General features: G+C 39.3%; 1 protein-coding gene across 1 annotated transcript; it reads right to left on the reverse strand.

Annotated features, from left to right (window-relative positions):
* Window positions 1-3,730: 3,730 nt before the first annotated feature.
* Window positions 3,731-26,030, reverse strand: SKA3 (spindle and kinetochore associated complex subunit 3). Its single transcript, XM_045978566.1, has 9 exons — window positions 25,892-26,030; window positions 22,339-22,400; window positions 22,065-22,230; window positions 17,652-18,063; window positions 13,725-13,804; window positions 8,716-8,801; window positions 6,486-6,689; window positions 5,120-5,250; window positions 3,731-4,812 (listed from the first exon to the last, which is right to left on the reverse strand). The coding sequence occupies exons 1-8, from the start codon at window positions 25,992-25,994 to the stop codon at window positions 5,122-5,124; spliced, it is 1,242 nt and encodes a 413-aa protein (XP_045834522.1). The 5' UTR covers window positions 25,995-26,030; the 3' UTR covers window positions 3,731-4,812; window positions 5,120-5,121.

Below are 26,030 nucleotides of genomic sequence, written 5' to 3' on the forward strand. Positions count from 1 at the left end.
GCAAAAAGAATGAATACTGTTACACTGAAAAAATAAATAAAATGAGGAAAAAAAAAAAAAAGAGCTGAACTCAGCCTGCCTTTTTCTATTCAGTCAAATTCCAGACTTGAGTACTTCTCGGACTTCAAGGGGCCATACCCTAAAATAGTTAATCAGAATTACAGTTAGTGTGGTGCCGTGCTGGGCACGAGGAACTTGACTGTGTGTCTCCTCATTGAACCTTCCCAACCAAGCTGCAAAGACTAGTTCCCATTTAGAGGTGAGTTTGAAGCCTGCTTTAACAGGTCACAAGTGGGTCACATGAACCTAGGTACCGAACAGATCCTGAAATAATAAATTTCCAAAAGTGGTGTTCGTTGACAGTTTACTTGATCCTCAGCTCTGCACCCTGGATTCCACCCGCACCCCCAGGTTACTGTTTGTTTAGGGAAGTTACCCTCTGTAACCGAGTTCTGCCAAGGTGCATTGTCCTGAGTATGGACTGGTTTCAGTTTTTATACAAACCAGAACGTGTGTCTTAAATGATGCAATTCCTGCTTCTAGTTGGAGGGTCAGAGCTGCCAAAGAGGGCTGTGTTCGAGTTGTGTTCTATTGTATCGAGTTGTGTTACCAACAGCTGTAATTTCTTGGGAGTCTGCAGTGGAACAAGCTTGAAGGAAGTATGTTTATTCATGGATTTTCTTCCTCTCTATACCAAGCAAATAAGCTGACTAAAACGCAATTTTAATACTTAATACTAAAAAAGAATCTTCCTAAGCAAAAATGAACCTGGGAATGTTATGCATAATTTACTGTAGAAAGGTTTCTCATTAGTACCAGCCACAAAGGCTTGTTGGGAGGAGCCGATGAAATGGTGTTGAGTGTGCCTGATGGTGAATATTCAGTGAAAAGCAATTTACAAAGAAGAAAAAAAGCATTTGGTGCTTCCTTGTTTTGTGCTTTCAGCTGTCAGAACTTCCTGTCCAGGCTAGCAGCTCCTAAGAAAATTTCAGATAGGAGTTGATGAGATTAAAGCAGTTTCCACTGTGAATGAGTTGAACCTCCTGAGGCATTTTCAAAATCTGCAGCGTGTGTATTGGGAACTGTCAGAATTTGTAGGATTCCTGATTAACTCCTCTCGCTTTCCAGTACTGTACCAGGGGATAAAATATACTTAGAAAGTGCTTCCCTGGTAGTAGCTGCTATGGGCCTGGTGTGGTACACATAAATCTGACCCAGATGCAGGTCCTCCTTGGAAAGTCTTACAGTCTAGCCATGGAAGTACAAATACGATAAAAGGTGGAGGGGAAAGGGTCATGCCAAAGACAGTTGCTACGGAAGATGGCATCTGAGCTTGTTGAACTCCTCAGAGAAGTTGGGTTGGATTTATACTCCAGATACAGATCTAGCATGAATAAAGGCAGGAATGTGAAAAAGGAACAGTCCCTAGAGCACTGAAGTACTGTTTTGACCAGAGTTCAGGATAAAAACGAATATCTGATGCTACTGCAATAATCTAGGTGAGAATTGCAGTGGTGGCAGAGGGAATGGGGGAGGGAACAAGTCCCAGAGATCTTAGGCCGTCAAAAAGATCTGTAGCCAAGATCTGGGGTGGGAAATGGGGCACAGAAAAGTTAAGTCAGTCATTAAAGCCACAATGTACTCATCCGAAAAGTTGGGACCATAGTAGCTACTTCCTAAGAGTTGATCTAAGAATTGGTTAATATATTTAGAACTGTGCCTAGCATAGTGTGATCTCAGTGTTTGATGTTACCACGAAATCATTCAGGAGCTTAAGTTGCTAAGTATCTGCATAATGAACAAAAAAAGCAAGTAAGATCCTTGCCCTTACTGAGTTTATGGTCCAGTAGTAGAGAAAAAAATTAAAACACAAGATATTTTCTAACAAATTCTACCAGGTACTGTGAAGGGTAACAGGGAGCTCAGAACTAAGCAGGAGGACCTTCAGGTCTGGGAAAGTTAGCAAAGTGACATTTAACCTGAGACCTGAAACAGATCAGCTGAAACTCCTTTCCGGTAACAGGGAAACTCCAGCTAGCATAGTATAGGGTTTATGAAGCATTTAACTGCAAAGTCTCCAGCTAGTTAGAGCTGGCTGTGGGCCCAGCTAGATGATAAGGCTCCAAGTTGTCACACCTCAGCTCACTCTTGCTCTCTCCTGCTCGGGGTCCATTCCCATCATGGTGAGAAGATGGTGGCCAGGGGCCCCAGGTGTGCGTCTCTGTGCCCCCAGAAAAGAAGTGTTTCCCAGTGGTGGTTTCCAGCAGGTCCCAAAGTCCAAGAATTGGCTCTCACTGACTTAATGGGTCATATGCTCATCACTGACCACACCAGTCAGGGATCGTGATACTGCTTGGTTGAGCCTGGAGGTGGGCTGTCAGTTCTTCAAGGAAAATATGTTTTCCTTTAAAGGGCTGGTAGTGGTGGGCAGACAAACCTCAGTCATCTGGGGGCAGATGGATGAGAGGGTGTTAGCTAAGCAGAGTGGGTAGGGAAAAGTAGCAGTGTGCCTGAAGCCCCGAAGCAGAAAAGAAGGAAAGGAAAGGAAAGTTGGCCTACGGGGCTGAGCACAAGGTGCAAGAGAACATGGAGAAGTAACCTAAAGGTCAGATTACACAGGATCTTGGATTTCATTTTGAGAGCAATGTGGAGACACTCCAAGGGTCTTAAGCAAGAAACAGGCTTGCAAGACCCTAACTCGATAAGGGGGAAGCATCATAGTTATAACAGAAACTAGGATCATAGCAGAAAAGCGGGAAGCGTCAGGGAAAGAAAAGTTTTAGACAAATGGAATTTGGGGGGTTGTCACGAAACAATTTGGGGATACTAGCAGATAGCCAGAAATGTTTACTACAGCATTCTTTATTTCTCATTTTAAAATACCCTTTGCTCTTCATCCCACCCCCTTTTTTCAGCCCACTGCAGACCTCTGGTCCTAGGTCCTCTTCAGAATTAATCAGTGCTGTCAAGCAGTTTCACCACGTCCAGTGCTCAGTTCTGTTTTTCCACTTAGATTGTCAGCAATATGGACAGAATTGATTACTCTCTGTGAAATACTTTGTTTCTGCTTCACTGGCCTCTTCTCAATCCTCTTTGCTAGACTGCTCTGCCTCTTTCCATCTTCCAAAGTTAGGAGAACTCCAGGGTTCAGTCCTGAGTTTGCTTTGAATCTACCCCTCCCTCCTCAAGCCATCTTGTCTGCTCTGTGGATCTCCGCGCATGTAGCTATGGAAAACAGCGAACAAGAGTTTGACAGCAATTTGGAGTCTGTCGTATATAAAGCTGACCAGAGCTTTACCTTGAAAATAATTTATTTTACACTACACTTGATATTCTAACCACACAGGAATTCCTAAAACAAAGAGCAAAGTTTTGTTTTAGTGATGATTTTCTGACAAGATGAAAAGCACAATGTGACAGGTTTTCACACTGAACTTCCAAGGTAGCATCATAACAGAGGGTAGTCTTTCTTTTTAGGATTTTATGTATTCATTGGTCAGAGCACAAGCAGGGGGAGGAGTAGGCAGAGGGGGGACACAGGCTCCCTGCTGGTGAGGAGCCCAACATGGGACTTGATCCCAGGAATCTGGGATCATGACCTGAGCTGAAGATAGACACCTAACCAACAGCCACCCAGGCGTCCCAAAAGAGGGTAGTCTTCACTGCAATAGATTTCCCAAACCTAAGCCTTGGAAGCACCTTGTTACAATACTTGCAAACTGTTTCTTTTCAACATTTTAACTGCTCTCTGCAATAGACCTGGTCCTTCTTTTCCCTTTGGCTGTAGTCTGGAGTTTGCCAATAACACTTACATGAACTTTGAACTATTTCCTGCTCATACTTAAATGGGAAAGATTCTGGGCTCGATCTACAGGGCAGCCTGAAGCTATCAAAGAGCTCGAGAGGCAAGGGTCTCCCGCCTCTTGGGCTCTCAGGTAACAAGCCACAGAAGGGCACCCAGCCCAGGATGAGTCATCAGAACCTTCCAGATAGAGGCTCAAGGTTTGCTGGGTAGCCAGGCTGGAGAGGGCGCTTAGAGAGGTCAGCAGACATGTGACAGAAAGAGCTGATCTGAGAGGATAAAACTGACACGAAGTAAATAGCTGGGAGTAAAAACCAAAAAAACACGCATCCCGACAGGTGAGTCTGTTTCCAACTCTCTGAGACCTGCTATACAGTTGTCCAGACCTGCAAATTCCTCCCTTTTGCTCAAGTTATTTGAGCTGTCGTTTGTAGACAAGAGAGTCTTAAAAGCACTGCTGAAATAAACGGTGTGAAAGGCTCTGGGGGCAGTTGTGAGAGGAGACAGGACAAGGGCAGAGCCAGAGTCAGGGAAGAAGCCCAGCTCCAGCCGACGGCAACACCACCTCACCGTGAGAGCCGGGCGGCCCTGCTCGAGTAACAAACATTGAAAAATTTTAAATCATTTGCACTCAGCCATTCTGTCAGATTAGGCAGGGTAAATGTGAAATCAGTGAAATACTAAGGATCTTTGAAAAGTGAATAACTGATTAAGACCAAGGTTAAACTAAAGCAGATCTCAATAAAAAACATGACAGGGGCGCCTGGCTGGCTCAGGCAGTAGAGTATGCTGTTCTTGTTCTCAGGGTTGTGAGTTCAAGCCCCACACCGGGCATGGAGCCTACTTAAAAAACAAACAAAAACCATGTTATCACACCAGTGTCCATGATCATCTTTAATATGGGTTGGTTTTTAAGAAGGGGGAAAATGTCGGGCAATGTGAATAACAAAGTCCCAATCTGCTTTCAACTTTCTGTTCAGTTTCTATGCTGGGTGGATCCACTAGAACTTCTGCAAAAAGATGCAATTTTTAAAAAATCAAGCATAATTAATAGACACCAGTAAAACAAATGATAGAATAATGTGGCTATATACTTTAACAATAATAAAATAACTGGGTATAGGTTCCCAATGATGTCATCCAACCTGCTCGTGAAGAAGTCTGAATTCCAGGGTTAACAAGCTCTGTATCAGAGAGGAGGCTGTTAACCTAAGCTGCGAAATGCCAAAACTTTTTTACTACCCCCCCATATGAATGTTGATTTTTTAAATGTTCTCCTCAAATAACACAGGTAATTTCTTTAGAACGGTAACATACCTTCACCAGTTTTCTTTGTTGCCAACATCTCGGATGTTTGGTCCTTCGTGTTTCGTGGGGAGCCCTTTGCTGGGTGGCACGGCTTTCACTGCTACTGGAGTTGCTAGGTTTGAGTTGTATTTTGATAAAATCTGAAACAAAACATACTCCTTTTTATCAAGTGATTAAAACAAATTTAGAAGGTCTTTTAAAACATTCAAGAAAAGCAAGGAAAACTGAAGGATACGGGGTTTTGAAACTAATAATTTTTCAGCAGCACAGACAGACGTTAAACAGCAAAGAAAAGATGGAGTTATGAGAAACTGAATTTGGAGGCTTGATTTCTAAAGCCTTTTATAATGTACTCTAAGATTAATAGGAGTAAGCAGCAAATCGTCCCTCAGAGCAAATTAAGCCTCTACAAAGTTGTTAGGGAAAATGTATATAGGAAAAAGGCAAGATACATGCTCAAAAGATCATCAGCTCTTAAAGATTATAAAGAGTCTGAAATATCACCTATGGTTTTTTTCATTAAATAAAAGGTTTCCCCTCTTCCATGTAGAAATAAAAAGAGAAGGATCAACCACAGTAAAGTGGAAACTCAAGCAAACTCCTTAAAGACAGAAGATGCCCACCCTACTTCTTATAATGCCCAGGAAAACAGATTGTTTTGTTGATTGTCGCAGGATGAGTCTGCTCTAATGGCATTTAGGTATTCTTCCAAGTACTTTCATCCTTCTCACAGCTCTCCCAAACTAGGTCAGTTGCTAGAATGGTTCTTAACAATTCCACTTGCCTAAGCCATTCCACCAAGCACTGTACTTCCATTAGGAGGGGGAATGACAGGTGGTTATTTAGCAGAGCTGGCAGCTGGTATACAGACCAGGAGCGGACTAGAGGTAAATGATGATATGCTAAAGAATCAGATATTCTAACATTTAATCAGTGTTTCTCAAACTGAGGCCCAAGATGTCTTGGGTTCAAGAAACACTGATCTAAGTGGTTCAGGATACCCTACCCTGGAGAACGGGAGGGTAAATGACATTTCTGATTTTTGCCAGCCATACCTCCAATGGAAACAATGGCCAGCATGGCAACTGCAGTTGAACAATTATTACAAAATATTCTAAGAATACATTTCAGAACATGAAGTTAGACAAAATACAGTGTGAGGACATAAAAGTATGATGAAGTCATGAGCTTGTACTTAGCTCAGAAGAGCTTCAGCCAGGTGCTCTCAGAAGGGCACAGAATTTAGATCTTCTCAGTACACAAAACAGCACATTAGCCCACTGAGAAATAAGACAGTTTATATACAGTTTCAGGTCTTTAAATATCTAGGTTTTAAAAGAATGTGTCAGAGAAAGAAATAGCATGGAAAAACAACCTGGAGAATATCTTCTGGAATGGAAGTTACTTCTGGAGGTGTAGGTGTTCTCAGCAGATTCTCATAAGAAGAAATTACAGGAGAAGAGGGATCCGCAAAACTCTCAAAACACTTGTCTGAATTTAAAACTAATGATGTACAGTCTTTCATTTTCAAATCATTTGATAAACTATTTGTTTTTGGTAGTGGATAATCTCTGCACCCCTATGAACACAAATAAGTCATTAAATTATGATGGTATAAAATACAGTGAACAAAAATTGAGTCAGTTTTACTTCTGTTGCACGAAAGTGACATAGAAGTGAGCACAAAAATGACCTGTTCTTCATCGACTAAAGAAAATTGAGAAAACAAAGAAATGGCATAGGGAGGACAAAATACCATCCTTTGTTACTAATAATGGCTGAGTTACAGCTTAATATGAAAACTAAACGGGCTTGACTGAACCACATTTAGATTGATTCACCCACCAGTTCGGGCAACACGAAGTTGGGCCAGGTGAGAGTAACAGCACGATGAGCACGAGTGTTCCACACACCCTCACTCCCAAGACCAAGAAGGCCCTTCTGACGGAGCTTAGCGTGAAGTTACACTAAACTCACCAATCCAGTAGATCCCCTCATCCCCCTAGGGTCAGAGTTAATAAAGAGGGAGAGTCACATCAGTACGGCGCCTTCCACACTGGAACTTGAGTGGATTAACTGTAAAGGGCAAGTGCTAGCAGGCAATAACCCGAGAGGTACTTCGACTGATACGAATCGCATTTGGTTGGTCTAGAGCAACACTGTCCAATACAGTAGCAACAAGCCGCATGGGACTATTTAATTTTAAATTCATCAAATTTTTAAAAATGAAAACTTAGCTCCACAGATGTATGGTCACATTTTATGGACAGCACTACAGTTTTCTGGACAGGGCAGTCTTCTGCACTGGCTGTCTTTTAAGTATTCACAGCGACTTTAAAAAAGGGTTGAGGGGGCACCTGGGTGGCTCAGTGGGTTAAAGCCTCTGCCTTCGGCTCAGGTCATGATCCCAGAGTCCTGGGATCGAGCCCCACATCGGGCTCTCTGCTCTGCAGGGAGCATGCTTCCTCCTCTCTCTCTCTCTGCCTGCCTCTCTGCCTAGTTGTGATTTCTCTCTGTCAAATAAATAAAAAATATTAAAAAAAAAAAAAAGGGTTGAGGTATGCTTAGAGTAAATTTGTTCATTGAGAAATATTTGGAAAAAGCCTAAAAAATCACCTGTAAATCTATCACCTGTAAATCACATTTTGATAGTTTTCATTCTTTTATTCTTTATCCTTAAAGTATATTGTGCGTTTGTATATCCATACATATGCATGTCATTTTCCATCATTAAATATTTCTTGAAAACATTCTTTATATGTTCTTATTGTTCTTTAAAACATATAGTGTATTTCGCTTCTCCATTACCACTTGACATCCAGATTTTTCCCATTCTTTGCTCTTATAAATATGCTGTTCTTTCTTCTATAACTTCATTATTATAATTCTTCATGCCAATGTGCCTTAGAATAAATTCTGAGATATGGTTAAAGTGTATGAAAATATTTTAAAGCTTTTGCTATACACTGCTAAATTCCCCTCCAGACAGGGCGCCTGGGTGGCTCAGTTGTTAAGTGTTTGCCTTCGGCTCAGGTCATGATCCCAGGGTCCTGGGATCGAGCCCTGCACCAGGCTCTCTGCTCAGCAGGAAGCCTGCTCCTCCCTCACCCACTCCCCCTGCTTGTGTTCCCTCTCTCCCTGTGTCTCTCTGTCAAATAAATACAATCTTTAAAAAATAATAAAAAAAATAAAAATAAATAAACTCCCCTCCAAAAATAAGTAAAAATACTCGTAAAGCCTGCATTAATCTAAGCGTGTGTTTTTTTTAAAAGTGAAGTATAGGGGCGCCTGAGTGGCTCAGTGGATTAAGCCGCTGCCTTCGGCTCAGGTCATGATCTCAGGGTCCTGGGATCGAGCCCCGCATCGGGCTCTCTGCTCCGCAGGGAGCCTGCTTCCTCCTCTCTCTCTCTCTGCCCGCCTCTCTGCCTACTTGTGATCTCTGTCTGTCAAATAAATAAATAAAATCTTAAAAAAAAAAAAAAAAGTGAAGTATAGTTGACATGCAATAATCTAAGTTTTTAAAACATACTGTTGGAGTCTAGAAACAGTAGTGTATAGGAGTCATCAGGAAATAGATTAGAGCTTTCAAGGTTATGGAACCATACCAAAACTGTATTGTTCTTTGTAGGAGGAATTTTCAAACCAGGAGTGCAGAATGTAGGTGCTAAGGGAGAATCTGTATAGTCAGCATCTAAAAGACACAAACAATGGCATGAAAAGATATATTTGGTGAAAATAAAGTTGAAATGTTTATTTCAACTTTAGGTTATAAACGTAGTCAATATAATTTGTGCACTTTATTCTTAATAACTTAAGAAATAGCTATAGTGTGTGCTTGACTAGACAGGAAGAAACAAAACTTCCTATTTGCTTATCTAGTTATCATCAGCCCTAATAAAACCTCAGCAAGGCTGCAAGGTATAAGAGTAATACATAAAAATGAATAGTTCTAGCAAAAGAGCAACAAACAATTAAAAATATAATTTTTTTTTTTAAAGATTTTATTTATTTGACAGATAGAGATCATAAGTAGGGAGAGAGAGAGAGAGGAGGAAGCAGGCTCCCTGCCAAGCAGAGAGCCCGACGGGGGCTCGATCCTAGGACCCTGGGATCATGACCTGAGTGAAAGGCAGAGGCTTTAACCCACTGAGCCACCCAGGCGCCCCTAAAAATATAATTTGAGAAAAGCCACCATCTGGGTGGCTCAGTCAGTTAAATGTCTGCCTTCAGGTCAGGTCACGATCCCAGGGTCCTGGCATCAAGCTCTGCATTGGGGTCCCTGCTCAGTGGAGAGCTTGCTTCTCTCTCTTCCACTACTTGTGTGCTCACTCTCACTCGCCCTCTCTCTCTCAAATAAATAAATAAAATCTTAAGATTTTTTTTTACAACAACAAAGAAGACACAACACCTGCATGTGACTCTATTAAAATCTGTATGATCTTTATGGAGAAAATAAAATTTCTGAAGAAGAAAAAGGAGGAGAAAGAGGGCAAGGAGATGTGCCTTCTAAGATTTCAACTGGGTTTTTCTAAAGCAGTAATTGACTCAGAACTTTTAGAGAGATCCCAGGAACAGAATCACGGGTATACAGACATTTAATACCTCTACCATATATAGTATCATGAAAGAAATCTTTAAAAAAAAACAACAACAACAATGAGGGGCCCCTGGGTGGCTCAGTTGGTTAACCCTTGGTTTGGCTCAAGTCATGATCCATGGGTTGTGAGATCAAGCTCTGCACTTAGCGGGGAGTCTGCTTCAATATTCTCTCCCTTTGCCCCTCCCCCTGCACAAACACACAGTCTCTCTCTCTCTCAAATAAATGAATAAACCTTTAAAAAAAATCAAAGAGAAAAAGTAAATGTTAGAAAAATGACAAGACTGGCAAAAATTTATGAAGTCTAAAAATCATCAAATGCCGGAAAAGATGGAGAAACAGAAATGTAAACACTGCTGGTGAGAATCAGGACAGCCACTCTCAAGTGGCAAGTTAGGATTTTCTAGAATAGGAGAAGGTGTGCATCCCATCTGATTTAGAGGCTCCACTCCTAACGTGCGTAATACACGTGTACAAGGCACAATTTCAACAGAGCACAATTTTGTCAGAGCACTGCCTGTAATAGTAAAAAACAACTACTCCTTAAGAAGCAAGTAAATAAATAAAATACAGCTTATTCATACAACAGTCAACAATTAAAATGGATGAACTGGATTTCACGAATTGAGTGAAAAGAGCACTTGGCAGAAGAACACAAACTGGATGCTGCAACTTAAATGAAATTTTCAAACATAATCATCACTTTAGGGTAGGAAGGGAAGGAGAGTAACAGAGTGAGGATTTAGCTTTAGGTATAACACGAAGATGAAGATCTGGAGCAAATTCAGTAAGATGCTAACATCTACCTAATCTGAAATGTCCAAGTACACACCCAAACACCTGGGATTCTAAGACCAGCACAGACCGAAGTTAAGGGCACAGGCGCCAACGTAGGAGGCACTGCAACAGAGCATGGTGTATCAAGCCAAGAGCCTGGAAGAGCAGTGAGGTATGTGAAGCAGAAACTGGAAAATACCTGCCCACAGGCGCCAGCTCCAGTGGAACAGGATGAAGTCAGCCAGGCTAAGGGTTAAGTCTTCAGAAAAGTCTGAAAATCAGAATACCAACTCTCCCTAGCACAGCATTGTGGGGTTCTAAGTTCACCCTAGGAGTCCAGTGCAGGCATCCTGAATCCAGCAGTTCACCTAATAACCTGTGTGCAACTGGTAAACCGTGGGGCCGTGGCTGGGGTGAGCATGAAACAGCTCCACAGGACAACCTGTGGCTCCCAGAACTTCCACTGAAAACAGTGTCACCTGAAGAGGAGTTCACAGGAAAGAACAGAGCAATAAAGAGAAGTATTAACACTTTAAACAGTCTTCCAGATACATAGATTTAAAATATTCAAAGAGATAAGGGAAGGCACAGAAATTACGAGGCAAGAGAACAGTATTATGGAACGGAAAAAGAACAGTCACATTTGAAAGAAAAATGTATAAAACAGAAAATATCACCAGAGTAAAAATTCAGTAGATTAAAATAATAATTTAGACTCAGGGTAAGAGAAAAATAGCAAAATGGAAGAAAGTTCTAACTAAAGCACAAAGTAGCAGAGACAAAAGGAAGTAAAATATCCAAGGGAAGTTAACAAACCAAAGAGACTGAAGAATAACATTCTAAAATACAGTGTACAGGAAACCCAGGAGAAAAAAAATTGAGGAATTAGGGGAGAAGTAATTTTGTTAAAGAGATAATCTCAGGGGCGCCTGAGTGGCTCAGTGGGTTAAAGCCTCTGCCTTTGGCTCAGGTCATGATCCCGGAGTCCTGGGATCGAGCCCCATGTCGGGCTCTCTGCTCCACGGGGAGCCTGCTTCCTCCTCTCTCTCTCTGCCTGCCTCTCTGCCTAGTTGTGATTTCTCTCTGTCAAATAAATAAAAAAAAAAATAAAATAAAAATTAAAAAAAAAAAGAGATAATCTCAGAGTATTTTCCAAAATTAATGACGTGGGTCCTTAGTTCGAATATCATACCAAATTCTAAGCATAATAGATTTTAAAAAAAGTATTTTAAAATTATAGAGAAATGTAGAATGTCAAAGATATTGACAAAAATCTTACTACCAGGAAGAAAAGACCAACAATCTACAAACAAAAGCGAATCAGACCCACAGCATTCTGCTTATCAGCAATGGACACCAGATGACAATGAAATAATTTCTTTATAAAATATTGAAGAAAGTCAGCTGTCAACCTATTGTCTATAACCAGTTAAATTGTTGTTAAAAAAATGAATGAATGAGAAAGAAAAATAAAAAGACGTCTTCAGACACAAAACCAGAGATGACTTCTCGCAGACTAGAAATAACATCTCTGATAGAAGTGCTGATGGATGTGCTTTAACAAGAAGAAAACTAAACCCAGAAGCAAAAGTAAAGAAAATGGTAAACAAGTTACTAAACTTTCCCAGGTATGGACTGCAATAATGGTACTTTTGTGGTCTAAGAACAGGGTCAAGCTAAAAATACAACAGAAACTCTCTTAACAAGCCTCCACTTAACCAAAGTACTAGTGGATAAACCCGAGCTTGCCATTCCTTTCACAAAATACACTGCCTGTGGTTACTGAAGACTTTCAGTCAGGAAGCTGTTCTTTAAAAATCCATCCCACTTCAGAAGTTACACAGATATTCCCCTCCTTCATCATTTTCTAAAAGTTTGCCTCCACTGGGAATTAATTCTGGGTCTGTACGAGGTGGGGGTCCACTCTCTCCCTCTCTTTGGTATAGGCAGGCTCTTTCCAACAAGCTGAGGTCTAAGTTTACTAGAAGTCATTTGTATTTTTTCACTTCTGTATATGCCAGAAGTACCTGATAATTTAATAACATATGTAATAACCATTTCATATTTAATAATTTAATAACATTTAACTGAATTTAATAACATGTCAGTGAAATTAGTACAAAAAGAGAATTTTTCTCAAAATATGTTTATAAATTTGGAAAGACCTGATGAAGACAAGTTACTTCAAAAAATATGCCAATAAGTTTATATAGACAATTGTAAATAAAAAAAAAATCACAAACTCTAGAATTTTTTACATTTTTTGTGAAAACTAATGTTTTCATGTTTCGTGGGACAAATACGAAAACACTACATGAAAATTTTCTTTCAGATCTTGTAGTATTTTAAAAAAACAGAATTTGATAAACATATAATAAATTGGAAGGGGAGGTGAACCATAAGAGACTATGGACTCTGAAAAACAACCTGAGGGTTTTGAAGGGTCAGGGGTGGGAGCTTGGGGGAACAGGTGGTGGGTAATGGGGAGGGCACGTATTGCATGGAGCACTGGGTGTTGTGCAAAAACAATGAATACTGTTACGCTGAAAAAATAAATAAAATGGAAAAAAAAAACAAACAGAATTTGAAATGGTAGCTAATGTATTCTGAGTGTGGTTTATATAAGAAAAATAATGTAGAATTCTAATCATTAGGCTGATGCTAAATTTTAAAAAGGTACTACTGAGGGCAGCTGGATGGCGCAGTCACTTAAGCATCCGACTCTTGGTTTTGCTCAGGTCATAATAACTGGGTTGTGATCTCAGGGTTGTGAGATCAAGCCCCAAATCCCGCTTTGAACTCTGCGTGGAGTTACTTAAATTTCTCTCCCTCTCCTATTGCTCCTCCCCTCTAAAATAAATAAATAAAATATTTTTTAAAAAGGTACTATTGGCTCTGTATCAAAAGTTTGGTGACTGAATATATATATATATATACATATATATATTATTATTTTAGTAAAATATTATTTTACTAAATATATTATTTAATTATAAAATATATTATTTTAGTAAACTTGTTAAAAACAACAAGCTGAGATACTGACTATAATCAGGAAAAATATGAAAACACACCAGAGAATTCTATCTTTCTACAGTATGAAATCATGTTGCACCTGATGGGATGACACTTTACATAATTCAATGTTATGAACTGAAAAGATGCAGATACAGAACCATTTCTGCACAAACATAATCTAGAAAGAGGATAGCTGAGAAGTAATGTGATTGTTATACTTACCATTTTTTTTCAACTGCTGGAGGCCAGGAGTGACAAAGAAATTATCACTGGTCATTGGTTCTGGTTCTGTGGCCTCTTCCCTGGTGTGAATCATAGGGAAATTATAAGTTTAAAAAAAGTTAATATTGAGCCTCTGGGGAAAAAAATCAATCTTACTATATATCATCAAGTATGGACAAACATTCAGTTCTGTTTTACGGAACAGAAGTCCCATGGAACTAATCTTTTTTTTTTTAAATTAATGTATACCCGTGGGTCAAAAAAGGTTATACACCATTTTGTATTGACAGGTGTGACTTAGAAGCAGGTTAAGAAACTCTGACCTGGGATGCCTGGGTGGCTCAGTCGGTTAAGGGGCTCAGATCATAATCCCAGGTCATGATCGAGTCCCGCATCAGACTCCCTGCTCAGTGAGGTGCCTGGTTCTCTTTCTCCCTCTGCCTACTTGTGCTTTCTCTCTGTCAAATAAATAAATAAAATCTAAAAAAAAAAGAAAAGAAACTCTGACTTAAGGGCAAGCCACAAGTTTAACTCATTAGTTCAAACATAGGAATTATATAGCTCATGGTTTCAAAACCATGAAGTGGAATTTTGCAATCATAACCACACATAGATTAAGAACTTTTCATTTTTTTGGACTAAAAAGACTTATCCTGTCATCTAGTTACTAAGGTATTACTAAGGGTATTCCGGTCAATTACCCAGATGTCTGAAGTATAGTTATAAAGAGGAGTGTCATCAAGTATTACAAGCTGGTTCACTTAACCAATTGTCCTAGCAAAAATTTTTTTTAAAGATTTTATTTGTCAGAGAGAGAGAAAGAGAGAATAAGCTGGGAAGCAGCAGTCAGAGGGAGAAGCAAGTTCCCCACTGAGCAAGGAGCCCAATGCAGGGCTCGACACTCCCCCACCAGCCAAAGGTAGACACTTAATTAACTGAGTCACCCAGGCATCCCTGTCCTAGCATAATTTACTGAACATTCTTATTCAAAAACACCTTCTTATATAAATTACATAAATTTAGAGTTGGTTTCTGGGCTGTTCTATTCTAGTTACATATCTATTCTGGGACAGTTTTATACTGTTTTACTTATTATAGCTTTATATATTTTCATATTAGGAGGTCAAATTCCCTCATTATTTTTATTTTTCTTTATTTTTTTAAGCTACTCCTACTTTCTATTCTTCCAAATAATTTTTTAAAAAGATTTTATTTATTTATTTGACAGAGCTAGAGAGAGTGAGAGAGGGAACACAAGCAGGAGGAGTGGGAGAGGGAGAAGCAGGCCTCCCGCCAAGTAGGGAGCCCAATGTGGGTCTCCATCCCAGGACCCTGGGATCATGACCTGAGCTGAAGGCAGTTGCTTAACAACTGAGCCACCCAGGTGCCCCTATTCTTCCACATAAATTTTAGAATCATTTTATCAAATATCCCTTTCTCCTTAAAAAATCCTATTGAGGCTTTGTTGTAAATGCATGACATCAGTAAGTTAATTTGTTGTGATTAAACATCTTAGCAATATTCAGTCCATCTATTCAGATGAAGAAAAACACTACATTCCCTAATTTCCCCTTTATATAATTCAGAAATGTCTTACAGTTTTTATCACATAGACCTTTTTACCTATCACTGATGTTGGTATTTTATTTTGTTTTTCCACCTTGTTTAGAAATTTTTTTAAGATTTTATTTATTTATTTGAGAGAGAGAGCAAGACCCAGGGGAGAAGCAGAGAGAGAGGGAGAAACACACTCCCCACTGAGCAGGGGTCCTGATGTAGGGCTCAATCCAGGGACTCTGGAATCATGACCTGAGCTGAAGGCAGACTCTTAACAGACTGAGCCACCCAGGTGCCCCCAAAATTATGTTTTAATAAAATAAAGGAAAGCACATTATTTTACACGGTTATAACTGTATAAAATATATCAGTCTCTTTCTTGAAATTTTAGATGAGTTTCTTGAGTAGCCCAGGTACAAAACATGGCCTAAACATACTTCTTACTGGCCAGATATCAAGAATGGCATTAAATGATGGTGACAGATAGTTTCATTATTGAGATACTCATAGTCTATCATGTTAATGAAGTATTCTATTTTGAGTTTGACCAAGCATTTTAAATGAGGAATGAGTGTCAGATTTTGTCAAAGTCCTTATTGGTATCTATTAAGATTATCCGTTCTCTATAAAGTCGTTAAAATAATGTATTTTATGAGTTTCCAAGTATTAAACTATCTTTGCATTCCTAGGATAAGCTTAATTTGAAAGCTGTTCACTACATTTCTAATATTCTGCTAAAATCAATTTGTGAGTATTTTAATTGGGATTTTACATCCATATTCTAAATTAGATTGGCTATGTTTTCCTTTTGTGTGTTTTGTCAGGGTTAGTATCAAGGGTATGTCAATCTCATAAACTAAACTGCAGCATTTTTCTGTCTTATTCTACTTTTAGAAAAAGAATTTTTTTTAGTCTATGCTCCAATAAAACTTTATTTACCAAAAAATGGGCAGCAGGCTGGATTTGGCCTGCAGCAGTAGTTTGTAGACCTCTGATAATGAGTTCCTCTTAAAGGTAATTATTTTTATAGCATCTCATTCTTAAGGCAATTTATAACTTTGTTATCCACTCTATTCCACTGACTCAGTGTGGTAAGCAGCAATGGGCATGGTTATATACATTTTACTAGTGAGGAAATGGAAAATGGAGGTTTTATGAATCTGGAGAGTCCAGGTGAGGTGCTGGGACCCACAATACAATGTATATCCCCTCCTCAGGAAAGTAACTTTTTATGTAAGATGAAATGTATATATTCTATGAAATTATGAAAGGATTCATCCAGAAAACCATCTGTGCTCAGAGATTTTTGGAGTGAGTTCTCTGATAGCTTTTTTGGTTTTCTTTTCTTTTGGTCTGTACAGGTTTTCTATTTCAAGCTGATTTTGATAACTGTGTATTTAAAAAATTTTCAATTATCTGAACTTTCCAAATTTCCCAATACTATCCCCTATAGTATTTCCAATAGATTAAAAAATAATAAATATAGCCCTTCCTTCCTAATTCTGCTATTTGCATTTACATTTAAGTATGAACCAGTTCTTAGATTTATCAATGCTACTCTTCTAAAAATCTTTTATAATCACATTTTATCTTTGGTGTTTACTCCCTTCTCTTTGTCCCACAACAAAGTTTTTTGAGGTTTTCATTTAACTCCTTAGGTTGAACGTTTACTTGCCTTCTTTAATAATTACCGTTCCGAGTGATAATTACCTTTCCGAGTGATAATTACCGTTCCGAGTGATAATTACCGCTCCGAGTGATAATTACCGTTGTTCCGAGTGATCCGGATTTATCTTTAGCTCTTGCTTGGCTGCTTTAATACGGGGCATTTCCATTTTCATTGTAACTCTTTAAGTACCACTTCCACACTATTCACTCCACAAAAATGGGTCACTGAGCTTCCAATTCATATTAAAATACCTACACTCAAGAACACCTCTACAGGGACCTCTAAATCAACATGGAAACACATCCACCTTTAACCGAGGCTGCAGGTTTTCTTCCTGTCTTCATTGTTTTCCCAAGATCATCACAGGTAACAAAACCAAAGTCTGTGATTTATCCTGGATCCCCAAGTCTTTCCCCACATCTCCATGCAAAATCATTCACAGGTTCTTACTGACTCTACCTCATCTCTATCCCTCCAAATGCCAAACCCTATCAATCACTCCTATAGCATCTAACTGGAAATCCAAGAGCTCACACTTTACTCACGGAACTGGTGATTCAGGGAAGTTTGAAATGTAAAGTTTCTGAGAAGCATTTGAAGGAAAGTTACTGTCGGAAATGTCGTATCTCTTCTAGGAAAAATCAATCATACGAATGCTTTAGAAAGTTAGATAAAATGTGCCTCTTAGGAAAGTGGCTTACCTTTTATTCTCCTTCACATTTTTAAGTCCCATTGTGTAATCTTCATTTAAACAGGCAGTACAGTCAGAGATACCAAAGTGTTCTAATTTAGGAGTCACACACTCAAAATCATCCATCTTCAGAGCACATTTTGGAGTTTTTAGTACCTTAACTAGCGACTGTTTAGAAGATGGAGTTAAATTTTTTGGCTCTTCCTCATGGTCATTTACTGCCCGTGGAGGGTTTGGTGGAACTTGGGATATCATGTACCGTTCAAGTCCAAAATCGGAAAGCTGTGGACTCCGTGGAGACTTCTCAGAACCAGAAGTTCTCGGAATAGCAGGATCAGATAGATTGTCCTTCATATCAGGCATTTGAAAATTTTCATGCTTAGTGGACTCTGATTCAGAGTCAATGATTTCTTGTTCATCCACTGTGAGGAAGAACCAAGGAGGTCATATTTTGGTCAAACATCAAACCACAAAATTCCATGTACTAAAACCATATAAAACAGCTCTATTTGAAATGTCCCAAATCAGCAAAGGTCCTGATTCCCTCCTTAGTCTCTAAAGTTTTATTTCAATTGTCCCTTTAGGAAATTTCTGACATGTACCTCTTGTGTAGCCATATCCCATTTTGAGGACATTTAAGAAGTAAACTAAAATGTTAAAAGATGAAAAATCAATGCAAATAAAAGTCCAATATCCTTACTTTCTCAGTTACTGTGATTTACCCATCTCTCTTAATAGATTGTAGAATCATTTTACCATTTTATGACATTAAGCACATGGTGGAATTAACGGTGATCTAGATTTAACATGAAGTATAGTATTATTTTAGATTTTTCATTTATAGATGCCTAACTTAAAAAGGAAAGACTATTACACCAAGGTAAATTTTTATCCTCAGTCTGGAACACATGTAACAAAAGTCTGGTTGAGGAAAAAGACAGGAGAGCATTAGAAAGACATATAGTTTCTCAACCCTGAGTAGGTTATATCTGGCTCCAGACCCCATATGCTTAACCACCATACTGAGCATTTCAGACTAAAGAACCGAATAACAACTCCGCCTTTCCCCAGTCCTTTGCAATTCCTTGCATACATTAATGGTTTTGGTTTTTTTTTTAAGATTTTATTTATTTACTTGACAGACAGAGATCACAAGTAGGCAGAGAGACAGGCAGAGAGAGAGGGAGGAAGCAGGCTCCCCTCTGAGCAGGGAGCCCGATGCGGGGCTCGATCCCAGGACCCCGAGATCATGACCCGAACCGAAGGCAGAGGCTTTAACCCACTGAGCCACCCAGGTGCCCCACGCACATTAATGGTTAATGAATTTGGTGTGGGACCCAAGTGGCAGTTAAAAGGTCTGAGATAGCACTATGATGCCAAGAAAGATTAAGAAGGAGAAATAACAGGTTTTAGGGCAAGACAACAGAAAGTCAAAGAGGATAACCAGAAAGAAGATAACTGGATTTGGCCAGGATCTGGGCAGAGATTAACTTAAAAAAGGACAGGGCTTCAGTGAGATAACAAGGTATGGAGAATGGGACAGGTGTAAGAAAAGGCAGGACAGATGTAAAATGTGTAGCATGCAGTGGAGAAGAAAATGAACCAGTAATTAGAAAGGGTACCAGAAAGGAAGAAAAATGGAGGAGTTGAGAAGAAGGAAGACAAATAAAAATGTGTTCAGACATCCCCCCAACCCCCGCCGGGACAAGAGTTTGAAGTTTGAATGTTTCACTCCATTTAATTTTTTTATTTAAAAGATTTTATTTATTTATTTGACAGAGATCACAAGTAGGCAGAGAGGCAGGCAGAGAGAGAGGAGGGGAAGCAGGCTCCCCGCTGAGCAGAGAGCCCAATGTGGGGCTCGATCCCAGGACCCTGGGATCATGACCTGAGCCAAAGGCAGAGGCTTTAACCCACTGAGCCACCCAGGCACCCCTTCATTTAATTTTTTTATTAATTGTTTCAAGCATGAAATATCTTAGGATCTTTTTCCTTGCTTTTATAGGTAAAGGTTCTGGAAAACACAACATTCTGGAAAACACTCAGCTGATTAAAATTTAAAGAGCAAGGGGGCACCTGGGTGGCTCAGTGGGTTAAGCCTCTGCCTTGAGCTCAGGTCATGATCTCAGGGTCCTGGGATCGAGCCCCACATCAGGCTCTCTGCTCAGCAGGGAGCCTGCTTCCTCCTTTGTCTCTGCCTGCCTCTCTGCTTACTCGTGATCTCTCTCTGTCAAATAAATCTTTAAAAAAAAAAAAATTTAAAGAGCAAGACCTGAACCCACATCTTTTGATTCCAAACACTACCATTTGTTTAAGAACAAGGAGGTAGGGAGTTCATACAAAGATCTATTTTAGATGACCTTGAATAGATAACATTTGGTTGCCAAATTGGAAATATGAATTGTAACAACTGCACAAATTGAAAGAAATGGGAAAAAGTTTCTCCATAATTTGTTGCATTCTTTTTATTTTTTTTTTAAAGATTTTATTTATTTATTTGACAGAGAGATAGACAGCACAAGTAGGCAGAGCAGCAGGGAGAGGGAGAAGCAGGCTTCCCTCGGAGTAGGGAGACCGATACGGGGCTCGTTCCCAGACCTGGGATCATGATCTGAACCAAAGGCAGCCGCTCAACCAACTGAGCTATCCAGGCACCCCTGTTGCATTCTTTTTAAGAATAAAGTATTCGTACTTTTCTTGTTATGAATTGGAACATATTTTTGCAAATCTGATAATGACCTTTTTGTTTTTCTTCACTTCATCTTTTAAAGGAATGTCTGTAGTTAAAGTGGGGTCTTTCAGGGGCACCTGGATGGCTCAGTGGGTTTAAAGCCTCTGCATTCGGCTCAGGTCATGATCTCAGGGTCCTGGGATCAAGCACCGCATCAGGCTCTCTGCTCAGCAGGGAGCCTGCTTCCTCCCTCCCTCTCTGCCTGCCTCTCTGCCTACTTGTGATCTCTGCCTATCAAATAAATAAATAAAATCTTAAAAAAAATAAAAATAAAACAGCGTCTTTCAGACATTGGTACAGATCCGTCCCAGAATTCTTTGGATCCAAAGGAATAGAAAAGGGATAAATTTAGGCTATACATTTCCTGGTCCAGCTAAGAGATCCAACAGACTGGAGGAAGTGAAGAGGAGCACATTTTTTTCTTTAAAAAGATAGGATTTTCTTTGTTTTGACTGGTAATAGGAAATGAACTAGGATAGGGTACTATTTTTGTATGCATGATAAACAAGGATGTGTTAAATATGGAGTATGTACCATGCCCCCCCCCCCCCCCCCCCCCGCAAAAAAAAAAAGTTACAGACTTTGGTTTCTTGACTTTTGGCCCCTGAAGAGCTGCTGATTTACTTTCTGTTTAGGCATTGTGCTTTCTGTTAATTTGGAGAAATGTTATAAAAGCTACCAAAAACCTATTCTTATATTTATCACAAGGTTATCACTGATGAGATTAATAAAATCATCACCATATCAGTGCCTTTTGGGAGGTATTATCATTCCCACTTCGCAAGCAAGGAAAAAGCAACTCAGAGAAACTATCCAGGGTCACACACATGTAGTCACTGGTGGAGCCCGTACTTCAATCCAGAGCTCGTTCACAAGTAAGTCAACTAACTTCTTCCACTGTACCACGCAGACTGTTCGATTTACCCTCCACACATATCCTCAGTATACATTCGCTGAACTTAATTAATGGTTTACTTATGTACAAAGATCATTCTCTTCACAGAAACAAAGACAATGAAGCATACTGAAATTGTCATTCATAGGTATGGGCCTAACAGTACTTAACACTGGGTGATGAACACGCCAGGTACTGTTCTAAACAAATTTTATCTCATTCAATCCTTATACAACCTCAGAGGTAGATACTATTAAACATCTCCACTTTACAGATGAGACGCTCAGTAACTGGTCAAAGACAATACAGCTAATAAATGACGGAAATAGAGATTTGCATTCAGATTGTGGGTGAAATTCTAAACCACCATGCTATACTAACCTTCATTAAAACTGTAGAACTTAAAAAGGCCTTTTCAATTTATAATGCCCCAAATTTCTCATTCTACAGAAGAGAAAATTGAGAAGAAAAAGGAAATAGCATGCTTTAAGATTAGTCTCTCAGCTATTTACTGGCAAAGCTGACTAGAAACCAACTATCCTAAAATCATGTAGATTTATATCTTGTACTCTTCTTTTACCTAGACTTTGGGAAGGAGAGCAAGGACTGTCTTTGTCTTACACCACCAATCAGCACTGCATCCACCACGGTGATGAATAAATGATGATCATACATGATGGTCATAATGGCAGAACTAGAACCAGAAAGCATGGCCAAGCCCAGAGTAGTCATATTTAATCGTGCAGGCTTCCTTCTTTAATAGTAAACAAATACCGTAAAATACAAGTTGTCCACACCTGAATCTTTCTTGGCACGTGGATTATATCCATACTTCTGGAAAAACTCTCTTATTTTCATGATATCCACTGAATTTTTTTTCATCAGTACTTTTGTTGCCTTTATGAAACCAATGCTTTCTTGACTTTCCAAACTTGCTTGATCAAGAAGAATACTGACATCATCCTTTTATAAGGAAAAAAGTACATGATAATTTCTGTCTTTTGACTAAGTCTATTTAGATTTTTAAAATTATGACACAAAGATGATACATTAATATTGCAGAATTTATACCTTTAGAGTCTGGACTTCTGAATGAAGGTCATATAAAATTCTCATTGGATAATCTTCACAGTCTTCAATATGAATCGAGAAAGGAAAAAGCGCAAAATAGAAAATATAATTTAGTGTTGTTTCCCAGAATCATAAAATCCTTGTCAATATTTACTCATAATTTATCTGTCAATTACCCCAAAAAAATGTTAAGGCCTTTCTTTTAAAATTTATGAAATTATAACGTACATAAAGTACAAAAATCATAAGTATATAGCTTCATGAATTTTGAAAGCAAACATACCCTACATAATCAGTACTCAGATCAAGAAGGAAGAAGGGAAGAAGGGAGGGAGAAGGAGAAAATGTAATCTGACTTAGCAATTTTTCTATGGTGAGAACCTTCTGGTTCCTAGTTTTAAAATCTTTGCCAATGACAACACTTACATTTTCTTCTAAGTACTTTATTGTTTGCCTTTTGCATTCAGAGCTACAATCTACCTGTAGCTACAAGCTACAATACAATCTAATTGATTTTTTTATATAGCAAGAGGTAAGGATCAAGATCCATTCTTATTTTCCATATGAGTGTCCAACTAGCCTGACACCATTTACTGAAAAGACATCCTTCACCCAGTACTGTCACCTTAGTAATCAGTTGCAGTATGTATAATATACATCATGTAAAAGCAGTTTTTAAAATAATTATATTTTTCTTTCTAAAACACACCTCCTTTGAAGATCTCCCTTTATTGCTAAAAGCTGACCAATTTTCATTTCAGAAGTGCAAGTCAACACAATGGTAATACTTCATACCCACTAGAATGACTATATTCAAAAAGACCAATAATAATAAATGAGGATGTGGAGAAACTGCAACCTTCATTCTGGTGGAAATGTACAATCATGTATCCACTTTGGAAAACAATTTGGCAGCTCTTCAAAAAGATAAATATAGGGTTATCATATGACCCAGCAATTCTACTTTGAATCACATAGCAAAGAGAACTGAAAACATTGTGTTCACCCAAAAACTCACTCATAGATGTTTACATACATTCATAATAGCTACAAAGTGGAAACAACCCAAATGTCCATGAACTGATAAATAAACACAGTGGGATGGTATAGCCATACAATGGAATATTATTCAGCAATAAAATGGAATGAGGTACTGATACATGCTTATGACATGAATAAACCTTACAACATTATGCTAAAATAAGTCAATCACAAAAGCCCACAAATTGTATGATTTGTTTTATCTGAAATATCCAGAATAGGCAAATTTATACAGACAGAAAACAGATTAGTTTTTGCATAAAGCTAGTGTGGTAGGTGGACGTGGGACTATGGGGAGTGGATATTAACAAGCAAGAGAGTTTCTTTTGAGGGTGATGAAAATCTAAACTTACTATAATGGTTGCACAACTCTGGGAGTATATACCATTGAATTGTACCTTTTATTTCTTTAAAGATTTATTTTAGAGAGAGAGCATGCGCAGAGGGAAGGAGCAGAGTGAGAGAGAATCCCTAGCAGACTCCATGCTGACTCATCACTGTGATCATAATAGGTGAGAGTTTTTGGTGATCATTTTCTCTATCACAATTCCATATTTTCTGTAATACATGCTGGCTGCAAATAGAAAAATCATTCCAACTTTTTCTTATAAAACCAGACGAAAATGCAAAATGTCTGTACACAGTTAATATGCTGGTAAGAGGGTAAATTGGCACAAGCTTTGTGGAAAGCAATTCAGCTATATCTCAAGAATCCAAAAAGTCACCTAGCTGGCTCAAGACCCTTGAGTATGTGACTCTTGATCTCAGGGTCATGAGTTCAAGCCCCACATCAGGCATAGAGCTCAACAACAATAACAATAACAACAACAACAAAAAGAGAGAGAGAGGAGAGAGAAAACAAAAAATAATAAAATACTAATAGTGGTGTCTTTAAGTGGTTGAATTATAGGAAATATTTATTTTCCTCTTTCTACTTTTGCATATATATCTCAAATTTTTTGCCATGTACGTGTATTGTTTTATAGTCAAAAGAACAAATATTTTTAAATAGCTGGAACACTATTCATAATATAACTAAAGTAAAAGGAGTCTGTGTCTACAGAGTGCAATATTTTTTTTATTTTTTTTTTTAAAGATTTTATTTATTTATTTGACAGAGAGAGATCACAAGTAGGCAGAGAGGCAGGCAGAGAGAGTGAGAGGGAAGCAGGCTCCCTTCAGAGCAGAGAGCCGGACATGGGACTCGATCCCAGGACCCTGAGATCATGACCTGAGCCGAAGGCAGCAGCTTAAACCACTGAGCCACCCAGGTGCCCCAATATATTTTTTTAAATATTTATTTATTTGACAGACAGAGATTACAAGTAGGCAGAGAGGCAGGCAGAGAGAGAGAGGAGGAAGCAGGCTCCCCGCTGAGCAGAGAGCCTGATGCGGGGCTCAATCCCAGAACCCTGGGATCATGACCTGAGCGGAAGGCAGAGGCTTTAACCCACTGAGCCACCCAGGCGCTCCCAGAGTGCAATATTTTAAGGCAAATAACAATTATGACATTTATAAAATAATCTCAAAATCTGAATGAAACAATTTTAAAACTTCTAGCATAAAGATTAGTGGTGAAGAATTCTGCTGTATTTATTTTTTTAAAGAGCAGTATTCTTTATCAGTATCAGGGGTGCCTGGCTGGCTAAGTCTCATGAGCATGTGACTCTCAATCTCTGGGTCTTGAATTCGAGCCCCACATTGGGTGTAGAGGAAGGGAGGGAGAAAGGAAAAAGCAGTCCTAGTGTTTGCGTTGGCAATACTGCTTGCTGGAAAAACACGGGCATTTCCTGCAACTGTGGACAATTTGGGTGAGACAAAGTCACTGTGCATGTAAAGGACCCTGCTAAATAAATGCATTTTGTTTTATTATATTGTATTTTTATTGATAAATACCCATTATATGTGACTTGAAAGCACATCATGTATGCATTATGAGCTCAATCTGTCAATTTACATTCTTAGTCTATGCTGTTTCTCTTCGCAATACAGTAATAGCGCTATTTCATTATTTGAGGAGAGCAAACGTAGTCGTACATAAAAGTGGAAACAGCCACAACATACTTGAGGGGCGCATAAGAATAAATAATGAAAAGGTGACACTTGTCACCTCGGAACTCTGCTAACGACAAACATTGAGCATTTTTATAAGTGTACCCCCCCATTCCGTATCTCTTTCTGCAAGAGTGTGCGTTTTCACTTGTTAAGGTCCTTTTCTTTTTTTTTTTCTTTTAAAGATTTTGTTTATTTATTTGATAGAGATCACAAGTAGGCAGAGAGGCAGGCAGAGAGAGAGGAAGGGAAGCAGGCTCCCTGCTGAGCAGAGAGCCCGATGCGGGACTCGCTCCCAGGACCCTGAGATCATGACCTGAGCCGAAGGCAGCGGCTTAACCCACTGAGCCACCCAGGCGCCCCTTAAGGTCCTTTTCAAATGCCGCACTCCTGGACGGCTGGGGCGGCCGAGCGGGTCGTAGTAGCTGCGATCTCCCCGAGGCCCGCCCACTTCACTCACCGCTCTCCTCTCCGTCCAGTGCTCGCTGCAGCCGAGCCGTCTCGCTGTCTAGGGTGATGGCCAGGGACCGTAGCTTCGCGTGGAAGCTTCGGATCGGATCCATGGGTAAGGACTCCTCCGCGGTACACTAGACGCCGGG

Source organism: Meles meles, chromosome 14, assembly GCF_922984935.1.
Source record: "Meles meles chromosome 14, mMelMel3.1 paternal haplotype, whole genome shotgun sequence".
NCBI classification, from domain to species: Eukaryota; Metazoa; Chordata; class Mammalia; order Carnivora; family Mustelidae; genus Meles; species Meles meles.

What these genes read in the sequence shown, in the direction of transcription:
- SKA3 (XM_045978566.1), bottom strand. Translation starts at nt 25,994, where the DNA reads ATGGATCCGATCCGAAGCTTCCACGCGAAGCTACGGTCCCTGGCCATC. An exon ending in ACTGGACGGAGAGGAGAGCG is followed by an intron (nt 22,401 to 25,891) that starts GTGAGTGAAGTG and finishes TTCATATTGAAG; the next exon opens with ACTGTGAAGATTATCCAATG. An exon ending in CAGAAGTCCAGACTCTAAAG is followed by an intron (nt 22,231 to 22,338) that starts GTATAAATTCTG and finishes TCCTTATAAAAG; the next exon opens with GATGATGTCAGTATTCTTCT.